We start from the raw sequence: 20,077 nt of genomic DNA on the forward strand, positions 1-20,077 counted from the left end.
GGGTGGGGCCTACGGTAGAAAACATGAAAACTGCATAATGAAGCGAGAAATAGTCATGTTGAAGCTAAATACGATGAAGTAATGAAAAGATCTGATAAGAGATCAATCAAATAGAATAAATTCTGTGAGAATTGAAACTAAAAGATGAGTCTGGAGTTGCTAATGTACATGGAAGAGCGCTGATTGCAGGTTACGATGATAGATTCAGATGCACCAAAAGATAATGATCATAATGACGACTGCTGAATCTCAACGCATTCATCTTCTGAAGCTAAGCTGAATTTCATTTTGTTTCAATTTGGAACATATGAAATTCCACTCCTTTCATTTTAGTCTTATAACTCTCAAATGATAAATTGATTTTTGTTTGGCGAATATATGCATTATTTGAAGCCAAAGTTCCTATCGAGCCAAATGAGCCACATGAGATAAAGTGCAAAGTGAGCCAACAAATTCCGAGTTAAGGATGATTTCCCTAAAGGATACGACTATTTAAACATTTTTAATTCAAGATAGAGGAAGATTTTTTGATGAATCCTCAAAACGAATTACAAAATCAGTTTTAGATATTTCTTGGTAAAGAATCCTCAAAGTATCTTGCTGCATTGTGGTTTTATTTCTCCAATACTCTCTTCTCATCCCATTTTATCTCTTAATTATAAATTGAATGGGGTTTTTTTTTTTTGAAAAAATAAGTGATAGATTCATATCCTGAATTTTAGTTTTGAAATAATGCATTTTCAGAAAAGAAAAGCCATTTTGTTAAAATTTAATTTTGAAATTCTACAATAAACAATTCAAAAAAAATTGAAATTTTCATTATTAGATGAAAGAAAGATAGCATTGAACATTTAGGAACGTCATTAACGCTTGCTTCCTTAATGAATTTCTTCCGCAGATGGTAGCTGACTGGTTGGCATTTCTTCTTTTGATAGTTTGGGCGTTGTATGTTGAAGTTTACCAGGTATATCATCGCAGTACAGTTCAGCGTGTTGTTCATGAGTAGCTGGTCGTCGTGGCTCAAAACCTACCGGAAGACGTAGACACTCGAAACATTTGCCGCGATGCTGTGACCAAATCTGGATAAACTGCGAATAAACATCTATTCCCGAATAAACACTTCCTTGCTCGATTTAGGAATTTTTTTTCTCGAATTTTCCTACTGTAAATAAAAATTTCCATACTTTTCGTGCCACTCGCTCTTTTTCCTTATCACTCTGTACATTGATAAATTTATCATCGTTGACTGCCTTTTGAAAAATACTGTAAATATAGATACCATCATCAGGTACCCGAGTGATACGTTCCGATCGAAATGTGCAATAGATTGTTGTCTTACAATGTGGCATCACGACACCAATATGAGGTGTTGCACCGAAAGCACGTCCACGTGGACATTCGACATTAAATATTACCGGCTGAAATTTTATGTTAGCATTCAAGAATGCAGAAAAAAATGAGTCAAGATTGTTTGCTAAGTTGAAATAGACTTCTTGAAAAGTTGCTAAAAGTTTAACCGGAATCACTTTTAAGGTAAGTAAAGCAGCTGCAAGATGCGCTTATGAATAAAAGTTGATTACATGAATGGGATTAGAAAATCTTCAAGTCTTCACTAGATAAAATAATTCTGGTTTTACTTTTATCAACTTACTATCCAAGCTCGAAGAAGTGTCCTTCCATTCAATGACATTAATTAATTAATTAGATTTGCTAGTTGAAGGAATTGAGTAAGGATGGAATAAACTTTGAAAAGTGAAAAAAAACAGCTAAAAACTATTTTGAATTAAAAACCGTAGAATGTGTATTTGTTAGTTGTAAATGATAGCATAAATGACTGTCTTCGAAGAAACCACACATTATGATCACTTTTTTGTCGCATTTCAGATATGATTTCTTATCATTTAAATTTCTGAAAATGATATTATATATTTTTACAATTTCTGCCACTGATTTTTATAAATGCCTCTTAATTTAATCACTATCACGGATCCTTATCTTATCATAACAATAGCAATGATCATCATTGAAATAGTCTGGTTACTGTTGATGACATCTTCGAAGTTTGGTTGATATTACAGGTAGCATAGTTGTAAAACTATTAGAAATAATCATTGATTACAGAAACCTCAGTTTTTGGAGTAACTCTGCAGTCGTGATCTCATAATTAAATCGCTGCTGATAATTCATTACTATTTGATCACCAACCGTTTGCTACCTCTAAATTACTGTTTAATGATGATTTTCCTTATTTCATTTACTATCTGTTTAGTATTAAAGTTAGTGTTTACAGGCCAATTAATAAACTTTTTTTTTTAATTTTGTATTTTCGATGGATTGATTACAATTTTACTTATTCATTTTTTGCACCTTTGATGACAAAAAGTTGGATGAATAAAATATGACGCATTGTCAAGAATGCAGTGAATTTTCCAGATGATTCCGGAAATTAAAAACAATCGAGCATCAGTTTTCTCCAGAGAGTTATTTAAATTTAAACTGTTTTAGAAAATTAAACATAAAAAAATAAACGTCTGAAATTATCTTTCTCATAAGGAATTGCTTGAAGCAAATGAAAGATATATTTTATTTCAAAGTTTACTATCGTTCATCAATTATTTTGACAAACATTATAACATTGGCTGATATGGAAATATAATGGAACAAGTTTTTTTTTTTATTTATATATATCTTTGCAAATATCAAGCAATTAATAATAACACATTTGTGCTGCAAATTTCAATTAAACCATCAAGTTTCCTGTCAAATCATTTGTGCTTACTACTAAAATAACATATTGTAGTAAGTAAGAAAATGTTATTTGCAGTGAGAATGGATGTTTGTTTACTTTCATCTCCCGTTCATGTCACATTTATTTCGTTTACCGAAAACTTCAAAATTGTCATTAACAGGTGTCATGTCATGCCACAGTCAAATGACTGAATACAATTTCCAGCACATACTTCCGATTGTTTTTTTTTCTTTTGATTGATTTTTTTTTCTTGATAAACGCATCACAAGATGATTATTCCTCATTTATTGAATTAAAAAAAAAAGAAGCTTTCTTATATTTTTCGATTTTTAAAAAAAGCCATAACACCATCGAAATGGCTGAATAAAACTTTCACTGTCTGTTATTTAGATATCATTTTTCAGTTGTCTTATCACTTTATCAGCTTATCATCCAAAAAAACGAAAGTATCTGATTGAAATAGATAAGTTAATAGTGAAGTTCTGTAACAAATACTACTTAAAGTGATGGAAGATTGTCGAAAATAAGTTCAAGTTAAAGTGAACTCTTTGAAGTAGCGAAACAGTCGTTGTTATTTTCAAACTTCTTTTATGGCCTATTAAGAAATGAATTTTATCAGTTCAGGTGATAAAATGAGGGGAATCAGCTCTATCAGAAACAAGCAAATGTGTTCTACATAGTTGGTCGACCAGATTGTTTGAATCTCTCAAACAGAACTATTTTGAGGATTAATAATTTTCTATGGTACACATAACTGATACTTCATGATAATCTGTTATCGAAAAATCCTGAAACATTTACTAGGAATTAATTTTCTCTGAAAAATCTCATATTCATGTTACAGAATAAATTGAAAGAAATACTGCAACATTTTAATCTATCTTCTAAGTTCTCGGTGATAAAAAGTTGACATGACATGTATTGTGTCACAATTATTCATTAATGACAGTAAAGTTGAAATTTTTATTAATTAGATTTTGTGGATGATAGTTAACCAAATAACTTTGGATACATCGAAAGTAAATAAGCTAATAATTGGGATGGAAAAACCTGTTTACCTATTTGACCATCTAGGATTAATGTTGCGAAAGTTTCCAACCTCGTCATTTTACTGGTCAGAGGACCCAGCTACCGTTGTCAATCATTATACGTGAAGTTATCTATCATGTGTAGATTATGTTTACACACTTATATAAAGTTGCATAATATCAATTAATGTACTACACTCACAGTTCTGACAATCGAAGTGAATTACGAGAAAATTTTCAAATGTCACAATCAGCAGGTTTGTCACATTTTAATGATGCCTTCATTTATTATATTTAATTGTATCCATTATGTGTCGCACTTGTCAGGTAACTTCTTGTGAAGAGCAAATGAAATTTTAATTTTTTCGTAATTTGAAAAATATAAGTGGATTTTGAGAAAGCCACTACCGTAGTAATTTTTGGAAAAAGTTTTCATTTTCGAATATCTGCAACTACCGTATGGGAGAATATCCTAATTATTGTAGAAGAGAAAATGAAAAATAAAATGAAAAATAAAACTGAAGAAGCCAGAAAGGCTAGCAGTGATATCAACACAGGTAATATTATCATTTACGATATGCTCTTAGCTCTTTCAGATTTTTTTTTCCGGTCTAATGCAAACATGGAATGGAAAGTTTGGAAATCAGCAAGTTAAAAATTAATCGATAATGATAATCAATTAATTGATAGTGAATTAACTCAACGGATCACTTTCAACATATTTGCCGCCGGAAATACCACAACAGAGGATTTCATTTGTTGTTTGTTTCAATGTCCTTGAAAATTGTTAATGTTTCACTTGTTATATGTTATTAAGTAAAAGAAATGGTATTTTTTGTTATAATTACATGAAAATATTATAAAATAATCAATTCAAAGTTTAAATCAAAAATTTCATTCGATAATTTTTTTTCATTTAATAATTAACAATTTCATTTAATAATCGTTTTCGGTTCGATCAAATTTATTTACACTTTTTCTGATATTTGTACATTCATTTAACAAAAGCAGCATCTTCCTTCTTCAGATCGTATTTTGTGCCTCAATAGTAAACCGACATCAGCGCTTATTTTTGGTCATTACTGCTGGATCGTAGTATCTGGGACTGAAGTTAAATTCATAAACTATTAATTTAGATATATTGTAAATAATCGTCCACTAGTAATTAATAATGTTCTTTAGCATAACTCTTTTAAATCTCATCTTGTTATAAAATTTTTTGCAAACTTTTTACGGTCACATCAATTTCATTTCAATTTAGTTGGAATGATCTTTTTGATATTATTAGCTTTACTTAGCTACAATTATTATGTTTGTAATATCAAACGTTCTGATCGATCCTTGGAAATATTTTTTCTTAATCTCTTTTAAACCTACTATTCTTTTCACTCATTTATTTGTAAAATTCTTCAACTATCCCTTAACCTTTAACCTTTCCTCACATCTCATTATCATTGCACTCACTCTGATTTACCATTTAATAAGCGTTATTTTGTGAAAGACAAAAATATTTCAGTCTGTCTTTGTTCTAGCATTATGAAAGTTAAAAATAAAAAACATACATATCTCGTTCTTTGCGATCTTCGCTCTCAAACTGTTTAATTTCTTCATCTTCTTCATCTTGCCTCTCTGCAGCTATTCAGAAAATGAATTCACAAAAAAAAAAGTTTGATTAAAAGAAGTGATCAGTGCTAATTTTATTAATCAATTTTATGGGTCCATTAATTAGCGACAGAAAAGTTATAGCAATAAGTAAACCATCCATTTGTTATTTTAAACTTTTTCTTGTAAAAAAGAAAAGCAAAGATTGCTGATTGTTTAAAGTATCCTTTTGGTCTTTGAAAAATTAGACTAAATATGATAAAGGTAGTTTAGTATATTAAATTGATTTTCATTGAAAATGATCGGAAGAAAAACATTGAAGTGATAATATCAGTGCAGCAAATGATTAATACCCACCTGAAGCTTCACCACTCTCTGCAATGATAGCACTAATTGAGATGAAGACTACCAAGATGAGGATGAAGTATTTCATAGTTTTACTGAAATGAACTCACACTTAGGCTTATCTTCATTTGAATGGTCTAACTAGCAACGATCCTAATAGAAACTCTCTGAAATGATTAATTTTTCTTTCGTTTAAGACATTTTTTCTACATTATTGAAAATCGCAATCTTTTTAGTGTATTAAATTGATTTAAAAAAAAAATTGAATTGAAATTGATTTTCTAAGCTTTCAATTTTCAATTTTATCAGCAACATTGCTTTCAACCTACAATCGAAAATTCTTTCATTTCAAAGAGAGTTAAACTCGATTGAATGTTGTGATACTGAAATTTCGATCGAATAACAGTTGAAGGAAAGGAATAAATCATATTTTGAATTTCAAAATGTAACTTGAATTTGACATAATCATGATTAAAGCATAAGTAAGATGATGAAGAATAACTATGATAATGTTACACTTAACATTTCAATTTATATGCAAAGAAGTTAACATTGTTTTGATTCATTGCTAAACAAGTTTGCGTATTTGACATTAAAAAAAAAGGAAGTAGAAGGCGATATGATCATAAGGTCGTTTCCTGTTGCAATAATTTCTTGCAACTTTTTTTTCCTACGAAAATAATTAGAGTGATCTTTGATTTACTGCTGTAAATGCAAAAGATGAAATGTGACAAATGATAGTCTATCAACAACCTTTCTATGATGATAACATTTGAAGCACATGACAATGATCATTAAGATTGCCAAGATCACTGAAAATAAAACGGCTAAGAATTCTTACCATTCAAATGTACCCTTTATCGGGATTTTTCATGAGAAGTTATTTCTCGAAAAGCAATCTTTTTTTCTGTTTCAAAGTTTAGCATAATTTTAAAGTGGGAAAGTTTTCATGCAACCCGCAAGTTTTAAAATGATCTCATCGACTGATAAATTGAAAACTTCGAGATGGGTGGAAATGATCATTTCCGATGTAGGATTTCACATTGAAATCTAATGCTTACTTCTAAATGCTTACTAATGCTTACTTACTCGGTGGATTAAATCTATAAAAGTGAAGATGAACATTGATCTTTTCCGCTTTTAAATATGATTAATGAGATTATCAAATTCCTCTGGTCATTATCTTCCATATTATCAATATTATCCAAGTTGTTTTAAGGTATTATTGGAATGCATAAACTTCAATTTTTACTTTGTCAATAATACATTACAATCTAATAAACAACGGTCTGCCATCTTCAATAATTATTTTTTGCTGATTTTTATTTATCGTAGTTTTAGAGCTGAAGTCCATAGATTAAAGTGTAGGTCGATTTTTCGACATTCAAATTGCAGATTACGAAATGTGTTTTCATGCTTAAATGAGTAAAATTTAAAAAAAAAGGAAAAGAAAAGGAAATAAGATCTTTGAAGTTTAACATTTATAAAAAAAAAAAACAAAATTCCATAACTGATAGCGTAGTTGAAAAAAGAATTCAAGCAAAATATCAATCACCTTGGAAACTAAAATATTTATGGAAAATGACAGCGTAATTGCGAGGTATTGAAATAAAATTTTTATTTTTGCAAAACAATATTTTGCCGGAAATATTCAAATGAGTGCGTCATAACATTAAGATAATGCAAGTGACAATGCAATCTCAAAAAAGCAAATGCTTTTTATATCAAATAAAAAAAAATCAACTCTTTATGCATTACATTTGACTGGAAAAGGACAGTGGACAATTTCATGTAATGGATAAATTTCAATTATATCAAGTTGGAAAAAACATAATCCTGATAAAATGTGAAGTATATTTGTGGTTTCTTAACTGATTAAGTGATAAAAGTTCAGAGTTCATTATAACAATTCAGACCATTACATGTCATTTAACATTCAAATCCTGGCATTGTATATCATTGTCCTTTTCAATTATGACTACTAATTTTTTAATGTTCCTCCACCCATTTTGAAATAATAAATTTTAAGTTTCTATAATTTCATAGATGATAAGGTAAATCATAATTTATATTTAGATCAGAAGCATAGCTGTTGAATTCAGTTGTATGACATCAAAAGATATAGCCTCATAAGGCTTAGAATGACTTTCAACACTTCTTTTTAATAATGTGAATATTAGCAATAATTTAACTTATTTAAATGTCAAAGTTCAAAACTCTAAAAGTTTAATATTTTGGATGGTTTGATGAAACTCACGGACAAAAAAAACTATCATTTTATCATTAAAACTTTAGAGGATGACATATATGATGACACTCGATTCGCCTAACTGAAACTTCACTATCTCTGGCTAGGCGATAATGTTGACAAACTTCGCTATAACGGAAATTAAGCGGAATCATTTTATCTCATGAGGTTTCTGGAAACAATATGTGGTCTATTTTGAATGGATGGGTGTAAATGCAACGAAATCTGAATCGTATCCAATAATGGGAGAATTACGACGACAGTCTATTGATAACATCATATCTCTCATAAAGTACAAGTCTCGCTATTTGCACTGTTGTTATTTGCTAACATAAAATACAGTGCAACAAGTAGATATGCCTGAGATTCAAGACTTTTAAACCACAACTTACCAACAGGTAAAACTTTGGAGTCCCGATATATGACGATTGCTCTTCACTTGTTTGCTTAAATAAATTTTCATCAGTATGTCTTGTTCTAAATGATTATGTACTTCTCCATAAATGTTATGAATAAATCAATCTCTAATCCATGAGTAAAGAAAATAGAAAATGAGACAAGAGACAAACGAATATTCACTTCCAAGCATAAATAAACTTATCAATTATTAAGCGCTATTACGGAATTATTACAGTAATTAATCATTTCCCTTTTCAATTACAGATTGATGGTTCCAAGTGCCCAAGATAAAAGACACACCATTGTAACGCCCGCCAACCAGATCATTTCTCAATCAGAAAATGAGAATCCAACAATACCTGATGCTTCATAAAAAATTGTTTTTCTATACCTTTCTAAAATCTGTTGGATTTTTTAAACATCAAACAAATATTCTTCAAAAGTTTTAATGAAGTACATAAAAAATAAACGAAATTATATAAGCAGCACGAAAAACTCGACACTGAAACAGGTCTTGACAATTGTATCTGTAATTAGCCTATAGCACAACATTGTATACAAAACAGAGATCCAAACTTCGTAAAGAAGCAGTTTATTGGGTTGCTTCAGTCAGAAGGAATTACCAGTATTTAACCAAGAAAACTGAGGAGGTATCTCTATGATTACGCATTGCTAGCGATGTAATGAAACGAAATTAGCAAAAGACATCCTTTTCCATGACCTGTCAGATTCATCCACTACTGTCGAATGAAAAGTGGTGAGTGAAGCAACCTGCGAAAATCCATACAAAAGACTGCCTGAGCAAGGAATTAAAATCTGCTAGCTTCACTGAACAATCCACTTACTCAACAGCGTGAAATCTACAGTTGATAGGGCTCAGGAATGCAATTCACGTTAGATTAAGCAGTCATGAATTCCTGGCTGTCCTTTATTTTTACCTATCTTCACAGTTCTACTATTGTAGGAATTTCGATAGGCGTTGCTACCTTCCCCCATAGCATTCCTAAGGGTTTTTCGAATAAGCTGGATGACGAAATCACAAGTGCGAACACGGCCCCGTAAAATTTTTTTAACCAGTTAACAGGCAGTGTTTTTTAGAAAAAAAAGATGTAGAGAAGTTTCAATTTGGATAAAAGCGTTCAGTAAGCGAAATTTATGCCAAATGTTAACCAGTCAAGCTCAAGGATTAACGAAATTGTTGCAATAGCCCTGTTAACAGAGAGCTGCAACAAAAAAAAAAGGAAAAACGCGTAATGTTTTTCTGTATTTCCCATACCTTCTGCTGCATGCTTCGAAGCAAGCTTTCTAACTGAAATAATTTCTAATGATGTAAGCTAACACCACTTGGATTTTTTTTCGGAACTCTTCTATCCAAAAAATTTAGTTATGTCATAAGGCCCTAGAAAAGAGGCTGCTCAACAGTACACAAGGTATTACGCGACCCATGTAAAATTCATTTTTAAAATACGGACAGGGAGAATTATTATTACTGCTATTACCAAATAATACTGAAGCGTCGCTATTCTCATAATCCTTTTGAAAAAATAACACAAAAATCCATGAAAATTGCAAAATGATGCAAATGCTTTGAATCAAAATCTATGGAACAAAAACATCTTGCAAAAATGGAAATCAATACAGTACTCCACAGTTATTGTAATGTGATTCCTCCAAAACAACCCATACCAGAGTTTCTATAAAAATAGAACGACAACCTTAAGGAACGCAGACAAGAAGCAACCCACAACTGTCCCATAATTCTTTAGGGAAACTCATGTAGGTCAAAAAGACTAATATCCCAATATTTTTTCTGATTTACTGAGCATTACTATAAACTGGTAAGACGAGTTCTTTCTAGAAACGGATCTAATTAGTCAACGTAATATCTGTAATGGACCAAGAAAAACAGCACTTTTTGGTGATTGAGGAAATGTAACGGTGCCAAACAAGGGACTTTCATTAAGATCCGTTTTTAGTCTCCGAACACTGATTTCTCGTTATCTATAACCTATTGAAAAATAAATGTCGTAGGTTTTGTTTCGGAATGGAAACTACCGGTAAAGAATGGATCGGCTGACATTGATTAAACAGGAATAACAAGTCAGATAACCCTCTCAGCCAGTGTGCGACGATTCGCCAGGCTGCTACATTAATAGCTTAATAAACAACGAAATAAAATCACATATTTTAGAATCAAAAGACACAAAAATAAGCAAGAAACAGTAACTTGCCAAAAAAAAGAAAAAAAATTGGATGTACAGAACAGAGGAGATTCACTGTTCCACCACTGATGAACCGTTGTTTTCATCGATGATTGGTGCTGCAGTTGCAGTTGCGGTAACGGAAGTAGGTGTAGATGTTATCGGTGATGCTGTAACACATACAGAAGGAGGTGGAGGTGCAGCGGAATGTCTTCGACGTTTCACTGTTACACTTGGCGAGGAGTCTTCGTAGAAGAGATCATCAATCCGCGATGCCCTCCGTCGCGATTCCTCCAGTCTGCGCCAGCTCATTTCGGTTTTCTTTTGCAGTTCTGCTTAATAGTGATTTACAGATATCTCATTACTGATCAGCTATATGTACTTTCCATTCCACGCTTATTATCATTTCTATTGATTGGTAATAACAATGACTTAGTAATAAGTTTCAACAGTGAGCGTTCGTTCAAACATGCCCACGCAGAGAATTTTCTCGAGCCCAAAACTACAGATATGTAGTACAACAAAGGTCATGACTGAAATAATGAAACTTGTATACCTTGAATTTCGTTGCTTAACAAACTTGTTTCTACGGTGCAATTAAGCCGTTCTGCCTGTATCCTGGAACCGATGGTTTCTTCTAAATCCAAAGCACCAACAACTCGAGTCAATCTTTCAGCAACTGCAAGTGAAAAACTTTTGGAGGGGCACAAGTGAATTCAAATTATATTGTCGGGAAATTTGTAACTGTACGACAATGTAAGATCAATCTGTTTTGTGATGAAACAGTATGAAAAGTGTTAAATCAAAATTTTATAGCACAATTCATGGCAGAACAAAGTAGGAAAAGCGTTGTTCTGCTCGAAATTAGTGCTTCTTTGCATAAAAATATTGCTAACTGTAAATGATAATTAGTCTACCTGCATCCCTCTGTGAGGGTCCCATTAGTGCAAGGCGACGAAGATGTTCCATAGAAGTGATCATAACGTCTGTTAAATCACTCAAAAGTCCCATTTCATCCATCCCTGCCCAGAATCTGATTGGTTCTAAAAGACAGAATTACTTCAGAAATTGCTTATTACGTCTAAACAATAGCACTATTTTCCAGAACGAAAAATCCCACCCTTTCGTTTTTTTCCACCCTGCATGCATGATGCAGGAAACGATGCATGCATGAACGATATGTTCCATACCTTGTTAGGACCCTTATGTAAACAAAAGTGTTCTTTTTCTCGTGAAAAGCCTGATGGCAGTCACACAAACCTCCCTTACGCACAAGCTCAGTTGACAATTCTAACAGTTTTCAGAGCGTCTATCATAACAATATGGTTCACACGAAGAAAAATCAGAGATCAAAGCCGAGCTAGCTGAGAGGAAAAAAAATGGAAAAAAGCAAAACAAAAAATGTAAGCCTAACAGTTAAATGAAAAATATGGAAATTCCCTAATGAACTAAACCATACGGTTTTTCATCACAATCACGGCACTGTTACTTGAACCAGCTGTATCTTCTTCCGCCGGTATGAGATCTTCATCGAATTTCTGACTCTTCATAAACGTTGACATTATTGCTGCAAAACAGAAAAGAGTAATTGAAATATGGGGAAAAAAATCCCATATTTTACTCGACTTAACAAACTATATGTAGTTAAAAAACTGTGTCCACTAAATACCGAGTAAGTAAACAATAATCGACTCTACGACAAAATAAAAAGGCAGCGAAAAAACGAACCATTAACAACCGAATTGCTTCGTTCATTCACTTGCGAATAAAGGCTGCAAAAAATTAAGGTAAGAAACCTTAATACTATAAAATTCTGCTGTTTAAAGTAATTTTAAAATGACACCATATCAGCTGTGACTGACGCTGAAATACCGCTTATTCAGTCTTCAGGAAATAAAAAAGGGAATCACCTCATGATGCCAGTTTTTTTATCCTCATCGAAAGCGGACGAAGTCGCTCCATAAAGCAAATCAGCGTTTAAATAGGCTTCCGTAAGGTGATTTTTAAACGACATAAAATTTCGTGACTGACATTTGGCACTACAGTAATTCTCGTGATTATAAAAATCGAGGCTTTTCATTTCCATTAATGCTCTGAAAAACTGTGAAGTGAAAAAGATGCCCGTTAACTAACGAAAAGTTTATTCTTGAAAATTTAGTTTTCTTGTTCTCCGTTTACCCTAGCTTTGAAGTTAAAAGCCTTAGTCCGGCCTCTTCCGATAATAGACCACTACTTCATGAAGCTGGCAAAAGCAGCTATATGCAAAACACTATCATTTATGATGAAATCCTTTCAGGCATCAATGAAATCCTCTTAGACATTTCTTATACTGATAACATACGGAAACAAATGAATGCAAAGAGATGTACAAAGATGCTACACTTAGAAAGGAACCCATAATTATCATGCTATTTAGGAAGAACCAACTTTTTAATTCTAGGCCTGCTGTACTTATTCTCTAAATTGTAGTGTGTTTATTTCTATATTATTTTCCGAGAAGTAAATTTCGTGTCATAGAAAGGTTAAACCAAAACATTGCTTAATCTTCATGTACAGTCACATAGCGTGCAGAATCACTCACAATAAGGCTCAAATATTTTTCTGTTCGAATTTCCAGAATACATAAAAGTCCAAATACCTCATATTTGATTTCCCAATACGGATGCTTCCTTTCCAATCCTTTTGTTTATCTTTATTGGCACGTATTGTAAATTCTTTGGGGCTGATCAGTTCACCTAAACGAAATAATTGGTACTAAAAAGATATGATAAAGCATGCACAGAAAAGGGAGAACAGCTGCATGTATATGTAAGCATGTTTTCATCCTAATAACATTTTAAACATTGCTATAAATTGTCGTAAAATAAAACAATCTATAGAATAACGAAATAATGCAATATTCACTACTAGGGTGGAATGCATTAAGCCACATAAAGGGAATCTACTATATCCATGATAAATTAAAATTCCATGGGACAGCAGGCAGAACCGGTACAATCGAAGAACAACTGACCAACATGCGCTTCACGAAATTATACTATGAATACTGGAAATGTTCAGACATTAACGCGAAAATTCCAGTATGGTAAAGACATAACTGCTTGGCAGACGCAGTCATGAAGATTTACGAGTAGGTATAATTATAGCAGCATGACTGCCTTAAAGCTTCCTGACAATCAATCTGGATGGATCTGCTACTAAAAATAAGTAAAAAAAACAAACCATCCAGTTCAATGCATGGTTGATGTATTCCCGGGCAGACGAATTTTTCAGTGTGTAAACGAGCTACCAAATGTCCACATCTTACCTAAAAGTTTCAAAAAATTAATCGGAAAAAAACCGCAAAATTTTGTAAGAAAGCTGCTTTTGAACAACTTTCGTTTTCCATCGTTAAAGATGCAGGAAAAACCGTATCAAACGGTTATGCTTCAGTGTTATCAAATAAGGAATGAGGGCTTAGAACCATTAAATCCAAAAATATTTGAACACATTGCTCGTACTGAAACAGTGAACATTTCAAACTGCGAAGTTCAGCAAAACATGGAATATCCCTAAAAAAAAAAAAAAGAAAAGAAAAAAAAGAAAAAAAAAGAACCGGATATACAAGGACGAGACCGTTTCCAACAAATCGATGTAATTTTCTAATAGCTTGCTTGAAACAAACCTCTAGAATAGGTGCTTTGAGATCTACTGGTGTAGTACTGCCACCATCATCTGCTCCATTGACTGACATATTTAATGCGTTTCACAAATCTTCGCAAGGAATAATCTAGAATCACTACTATTCAGAATCTATTAATCTACTAATAACCTATTCAGAATCATTACTTCTTTTCAAATCTTTCCCACTTCCTACATATTTCCTTACTCCACGACAATACGGAGCAGATGAATAGCAAGAAACGGATATCGATTGATTAAAATCAGGTTACCTAAATTACAGTAACCTGATAAGTGAATGGTTGTGGTGAAAGAGGTTACGTATAAGTGCTAGTTTTTGTAATTACATATACGATCGGTACAGCATACAGCATGCAACTATAACATCATCATATAAATGGTTTCGCATCACACATAAACTCAAACTCACAAAACGATGAAATCGGTTGGGAATTGGATGACCTGTTAAATAAAATTAAAAGTTTCCAGTAAATTGGATGGAGAATGTTTCTAATGGAGTGACAATGCCGCAGAGCGCAAGACTTGCTCACTAAAGTGTCGCTTACGTTACGATTACAAAAGGTAGACCAAAGCGAAGTGATCACTTACGACTACACACTTTACGACTGGAATATTCTAGTGGTGTTCGCATAGGAATGGAGCGGGCTCTGCTAAACTTCCCACTCCTTCGGTGGAAAGAGATGAATAGTTATGTCACGCTTATCTCTCTGTGCTTAAACAGGATGGCATTGATTCGATGTTTCATTATACGCTTGCGCTTCCCTCTCTCATTGGAACATTTGACATACACGTACGTGTAATGTTTGCTAGAAAGTGCAAGCTGAATGAGGTCAACGAAGTAAACAGGTCTACACTTACCAAAGTCTAGCACTGATATTACAGGTTAGCTAAGCTCGAGTAGGACGTCGTGGGTGCAGAGGTCTCTTCTCGTGCTGTGCTGCTCTCAGTGCCACCGCCGCCGCAGATGCTGGCGAAGATAGTTGTGATGCTGTCGAATGGGGCGTGCGCGCGCGTGTCCGCAACGCAGCGTACGTCAACATATCGTTGCTGTTGCCGTGGCAGTGTTGCTGTTGCTGCAGCCGTTGTGTTGCACTCTCTGCGCTCTCCGTGTTCGGCCTGTTATCTACACGTATTTACATATACACACACTCATACAATCAATGCAATTGATGGAGAAGAAGGCTATTCGTGTCGTAGCCAGTCGGTCGGTCTGTCTATGTACGCCTCGATGTATATGTATAGACGTGTGTGCGTGTCTGTTTGTCTGTGTATGTGAGCGCAGAACGGTAAGCTTGGAAGGAGCACGCTGACGCAGGGAGGGTATAGAATAACCTCTCGTGACAAGCGGGACGACAATGATGACGAGTATCGCAATGGCACCACAACAATCCATCGACCCAACCCTTTCCGTCTTGCTGTACCTTTCCTACTCTTAACCTTAATCTACCTTCACTCTCATCTACCCTTACCTTACCCTGTCTTGCCCAACTGTCCCTTACCTTTACCCTACCTTACATCTCCCCCTCCTTATCTTTGCTCTACATCCCCAACATGCTTATGGCGTATGTTTCTGCACATCTCTCTATGTCTCCGCCCTATACGTGGCTCTCGTTATCGTTGTATAGAAGTGATGCAGCAGCAGTAGTAGCAACAGCAGAATAAGAGGAGTGAACGCTTGGTGTTGTCCTCAGTGATTTGGGAGGAGGTGACACTCACCATAGGGGTCATACTGGGAGAAAGGGGGGAAATGATATTTCTCGCCACATCCTTCAGTATGCACACAATTCGTTCTTCTCATTGTGTGGTAAACTCACACCAACCTCAGTAACACGAAATTGACGGGGTGAAGGTGGACTGGGACAATGTCGCTAAGGTGTAATAAAAACGTGAAGTGCAATGAAAGGTAGTTGATGAAGTGCATTTGTCTATTGAAGAATTAAACTTGAAATGAAACTCTTAAGCAAATGTAATTTAGGGCAGATTTCCTTTATAAATGCTGTTAAACTTGCCTGTTTGATATCATCCTAAAGCATGATAGAACCATTCGTGATATTATCATTTGTAGTGTAAGAGTGCGCCTCCTAACGTTATCAGTGATAACATGACATAACCTTCCCTAATGCTTTCTCTCCATCCTCTCCACTGAAAAATGTCACCATTTCATTAAAATGTTAAAAAAACTGAAATTCGAGGCATTGCGTAATATTTCCTGAAAAAGTTGAATGAATTGATTTGTGGTAGCATATGTATGGACATATCATTGTGTCACGTACTGTTAATACGTCGCTTAACTGAATGACCAGAGTGTTCCGATAGATAGCATAGCATTGTTCGTATAGCAAACTCATACTGACCATTTTTCGTGGGAGAGAATTTCATAACACTACACAGCATATAGATTTCATTATCACCAAGAATTTTGCGGGATTTTAGATGAGAAGTCGTGCATTTTGGAATCGATTGGGAAACAAATCGATGTTGATGTGATAATCCACAAAGAAAAACAGGAAATATATGGAAAAAGCGAAGCAAGAATGTCACACTGGATAATACGGCGGTCACAAGAAACTTTCATTTACTCCTCTAAACTCTTTGGAATTCGTGGCCTTTGATCCCAAGGTCAGTGGATGATATCATTTGTGGTCAAGAAATAAAGACTATGCAACAAATCTGCCATCCGGATTATCTTAACAAGTCTTGTAGTGTTGAAAAAAATGACAGGATTTGGATGGAATTAAAGTAATCAGAATTCCGTTTAAGTAATTATAAGTAGGATTTGATTGTTTGATTCGAAAGAAGTTCAGACTGTCAAATAGTTGGAAATACATTTTCTTTGTACCTCAAAGTGTAACAGTGTCTTCTGAGCTTGACCGAAGTCCAGCACTTTCTATTTCCGCCATTCTATAATTTCTCAATGTTTTTAGGTCAAATTTTTAAGGTCGATTGGAAAGTATTTAAAAAATAAAAATAAAAAATAAACCAGTTAATGGGATGAACAAGAAAACTGTCCCCGATGATTCGATAGATCGTGTGAGAACACGATGGATAAATCATTCTGCCGCGGTGTAACAGGAAGTACGGTTTTCATGGTCCTGAATCTGTTTCCAAAATTTGATGTTTGATAGTATAATGCCATTAATTTTGTCCCTTAGGAAACTAACTTTTGTTGCTAAAATCTGAGCAATCAATTGAAAGGCTGATTGAATTTCATTGCTTAATTACTTCAAACCATTAAGTAATTAATTTGCTCATTAGCATATGTAGGAGAAAGTAAAAGGACAAATTTCTTGCTGCTAAATTTTCATTAAATACTTTGTTTTTTGATGACTTTATTTTCAATCCTTTACTTTTGAATGATTTCTCAACGAGAATTTATCACAGTCTATCCAATCTCTGAACTGCTAATAACAATTATCAGTTAGGATGACCTTCACTGTTTTTAGTGGCATAACTTCTAAAAGCTCCTGCTAAACAAAATACTATCCCGGTAGTGTTGAAAATGTAAAATTAAATTACTATTATTGCCGGCGATAAGTATCGATGAAGTGTTCCTGCGTGATGAAGTGATCGAACTTGCAAATTTCATACATTCAGAGAAAAATTTGCATTTCTCGCAAAGATACTGATAATATAGTAGCATTAAGGAACATTTTTAAAAATTTTTTATTGCTATAAAAACAATGAACAATAACATTTCCATATATTACACGTAGATAAGAGCATCAAATAATGTAAACAAAAACTTGACGTGGACAAGATTGTCATATTTTTAATGTGTCCCTCCTCCACCTTTTTTTTGTTGTGGTACCAAAGAAATTTGCATTTTTTTAGAAGGTGACAACCGTGATAACAATATAGTCAAGTTTTTTGTCTCGTTAGCAAAAAGGCAAACATAAAAATAATCATGAAAAATACTGAATTTAAAAGAACATCACCTTGTATTTCGTTTTTTAAATTTAAATTGAAATGGATAAAGCTATCCGAGCTGTTAATTTCATACATCTAAGCTAGAAAAGATGACAAACAAGCTATATCATTCCTTAGTTGACAATACCAATGAATTTCAAATTTTAATAAAAGCTAAAAATTGAACGGAGTTTATAAATTTTAAGCGAATTTTCAATGCCAATTAAATTTACAAAATTAACAAAACTTTAAATATTAAAGTATTGTTAATCTTTTATATAGTAATGGAAGATAAAATAGCTGCATTACCCTTTTCAGGAATAGGTACACCCGAATGTTTCATCGATAAAATGTAATGAATTTCAAGAAATGTTGGTCGATCGCTTGGTATCCTTCGCCAGCATTCGCCAATGAGATTCGATACCTGTTGAGGTAAATGCATAGGAAGCTCCAGATATATCTGAAGTATAATAAATTTTAAAAAAAGAGAAAAAAGCCACTGTAGAATTTATTTCTGAAAATTTCCACAAATAATTTAACTTTGTGCAAAGAATCATTAGCTAACAAGTAGAATAGTTTCTGTTTGTTTTTCTCTTTAGATTTAACTTTCAGATGTCACTGAGAGTGTTTGTGTGTCACCGATGATGCATCACAATATTTGGTTTAACTCAGCTAAAATTTTACAAGAAAAAAAAAAAGGAAATAAAAAACAATATTGCATAAAAATTTTAACTTATATTCTTCCATTTCTTCCGCTTTAATAATAAACAAATTACATGCAAATATATTCAGAAATTCCTGTTTTAATTATATAATTAAAATGTGACCTCTGTTTGAAGAAATGACATTTGAACTTTGCTCTCAATGCTGTAATTCGATTTCTTTGGTATTGATGAATTTGAAGTACAATAATGGAAGGGAAAGTATTTCGAGTACAATACTTTAATACTTTCTGATAGCTTCTTTTTCAGTAATTTTTATTACCTTTTATTTGCTATTGCTAATAATCTTAACACTTCATTTTTCATCATTTTATGAATTATTTTGTTTCAAATATCTATAAAAGAAAAAGACCTTGACCCTTGTCGACCTTTGACCTTTGGGTAATAATTAAAAGAAAAAATTTTAATTGCAACAGCAACTTTGGCTTTTCAGCAAGTTATTTTTAGATTGATTAGTTTCGGTTTTTTCATATGAAATCGTTGAATGACGTCATTTTTGTAAAAGTTGACATTTCAAACTTACTTCATCTGAATTTCAAAGTTATACTATGTCAATCCAATACATTAACAATAGCTGGCAATGTTTGAAGGAAATTTAAATTAATGTAATTAATACTAAGAACGAATTTTTAGAAGAATAATAAAAACAAGTCATAGCTGATAGTCTTATAAAAACATTTTGATAAATAAATATTTGAAGAAACAGTGAAATGACATCTAAGAACATTAAATAGTACCGTAATTACAGTTAAAGTATTTGGGCGCTAGTAATAATCATCATTACAATTTAAATTAGTAAATTAATTTGTTTTAAGCTTAAAATTCTGAGGATTTAAAACAACTACTGAAAGAAACTAACCGCATCAAGTCCACTATAGATATGTTTAGCATTCTCAAGTAATTGAGCATTTGTCAATTCAGCAAATGGTATCATCGTACAATCATTGAAAACTTCCCAAGCTGTCACCGCAAATGACCAAACGTCGCTTTTATTGCTCCATTCATTCTGAAACAATTCCAATTCTAATAATCTTTTCAGAAAACACGTAAATATTTTGCGAAAAACTCAATTCTACCTTTAACGACAAAAACTTTCCATAGTGATAGTTCGAATAATATAACTTCTTAGGAATGTAAAAGATAGCTTCCCTCTTTCCTTCTTTCTCTCTCTCTCTCTCTCTCTCTCTCTCTCTCTC

At 33.0% G+C, this 20,077-nt stretch overlaps 6 protein-coding genes across 6 annotated transcripts in view; 1 reads left to right on the top strand and 5 right to left on the bottom strand.

The window, feature by feature from the left end:
* Positions 1 to 878: 878 nt before the first annotated feature.
* LOAG_00513 (hypothetical protein) lies at positions 879 to 1,690 on the bottom strand (the record flags this gene model as incomplete). The annotated part of the gene is made up of 3 exons (XM_003136053.1): positions 879 to 1,079; positions 1,185 to 1,418; positions 1,652 to 1,690. 3 exons carry the CDS (start codon positions 1,688 to 1,690, stop codon positions 879 to 881), a joined length of 474 nt encoding a protein of 157 aa, XP_003136101.1.
* Positions 1,691 to 4,654: 2,964 nt separating this feature from the next.
* Positions 4,655 to 5,958, bottom strand: LOAG_16382 (hypothetical protein). Its single transcript, XM_020449036.1, has 3 exons — positions 5,737 to 5,958; positions 5,340 to 5,406; positions 4,655 to 4,882 (listed from the first exon to the last, which is right to left on the bottom strand). Exons 1-3 carry the CDS (start codon positions 5,810 to 5,812, stop codon positions 4,837 to 4,839), a joined length of 189 nt encoding a protein of 62 aa, XP_020307490.1. The 5' UTR covers positions 5,813 to 5,958; the 3' UTR covers positions 4,655 to 4,836.
* A 4,686-nt stretch (positions 5,959 to 10,644) lies between these two features.
* On the bottom strand, positions 10,645 to 14,305 carry LOAG_00514 (SAND domain-containing protein; the record flags this gene model as incomplete). Its single annotated transcript, XM_020445455.1, has 9 exons — positions 10,645 to 10,904; positions 11,129 to 11,251; positions 11,490 to 11,615; positions 12,032 to 12,139; positions 12,301 to 12,344; positions 12,483 to 12,665; positions 13,211 to 13,307; positions 13,795 to 13,879; positions 14,237 to 14,305. The coding sequence occupies 9 exons, from the start codon at positions 14,303 to 14,305 to the stop codon at positions 10,645 to 10,647; spliced, it is 1,095 nt and encodes a 364-aa protein (XP_020304090.1).
* An 835-nt stretch (positions 14,306 to 15,140) lies between these two features.
* On the bottom strand, positions 15,141 to 15,646 carry LOAG_00515 (hypothetical protein; the record flags this gene model as incomplete). The annotated part of the gene is made up of 2 exons (XM_003136055.1): positions 15,141 to 15,376; positions 15,403 to 15,646. 2 exons carry the CDS (start codon positions 15,644 to 15,646, stop codon positions 15,141 to 15,143), a joined length of 480 nt encoding a protein of 159 aa, XP_003136103.1.
* A 408-nt stretch (positions 15,647 to 16,054) lies between these two features.
* LOAG_16383 (hypothetical protein) lies at positions 16,055 to 16,930 on the top strand. The gene is made up of 2 exons (XM_020449037.1): positions 16,055 to 16,156; positions 16,687 to 16,930. The coding sequence occupies exons 1-2, from the start codon at positions 16,150 to 16,152 to the stop codon at positions 16,863 to 16,865; spliced, it is 186 nt and encodes a 61-aa protein (XP_020307491.1). The 5' UTR covers positions 16,055 to 16,149; the 3' UTR covers positions 16,866 to 16,930.
* A 1,503-nt stretch (positions 16,931 to 18,433) lies between these two features.
* LOAG_16384 (TK/DDR protein kinase) overlaps positions 18,434 to 20,077 on the bottom strand; it is a gene marked incomplete at both ends in the record, with an annotated part of 12,370 nt that continues 10,726 nt past the window's right edge. Inside the window, 2 exons of the mRNA XM_020449038.1 lie at positions 18,434 to 18,619; positions 19,741 to 19,887. Of these exons, the coding sequence (XP_020307492.1) occupies positions 18,434 to 18,619; positions 19,741 to 19,887 (333 nt within the window). The remainder of the gene's footprint in view (positions 18,620 to 19,740; positions 19,888 to 20,077) is intronic.

This window comes from Loa loa, assembly GCF_000183805.2.
Source record: "Loa loa unplaced genomic scaffold supercont3.2, whole genome shotgun sequence".
NCBI classification, from domain to species: Eukaryota; Metazoa; Nematoda; class Chromadorea; order Rhabditida; family Onchocercidae; genus Loa; species Loa loa.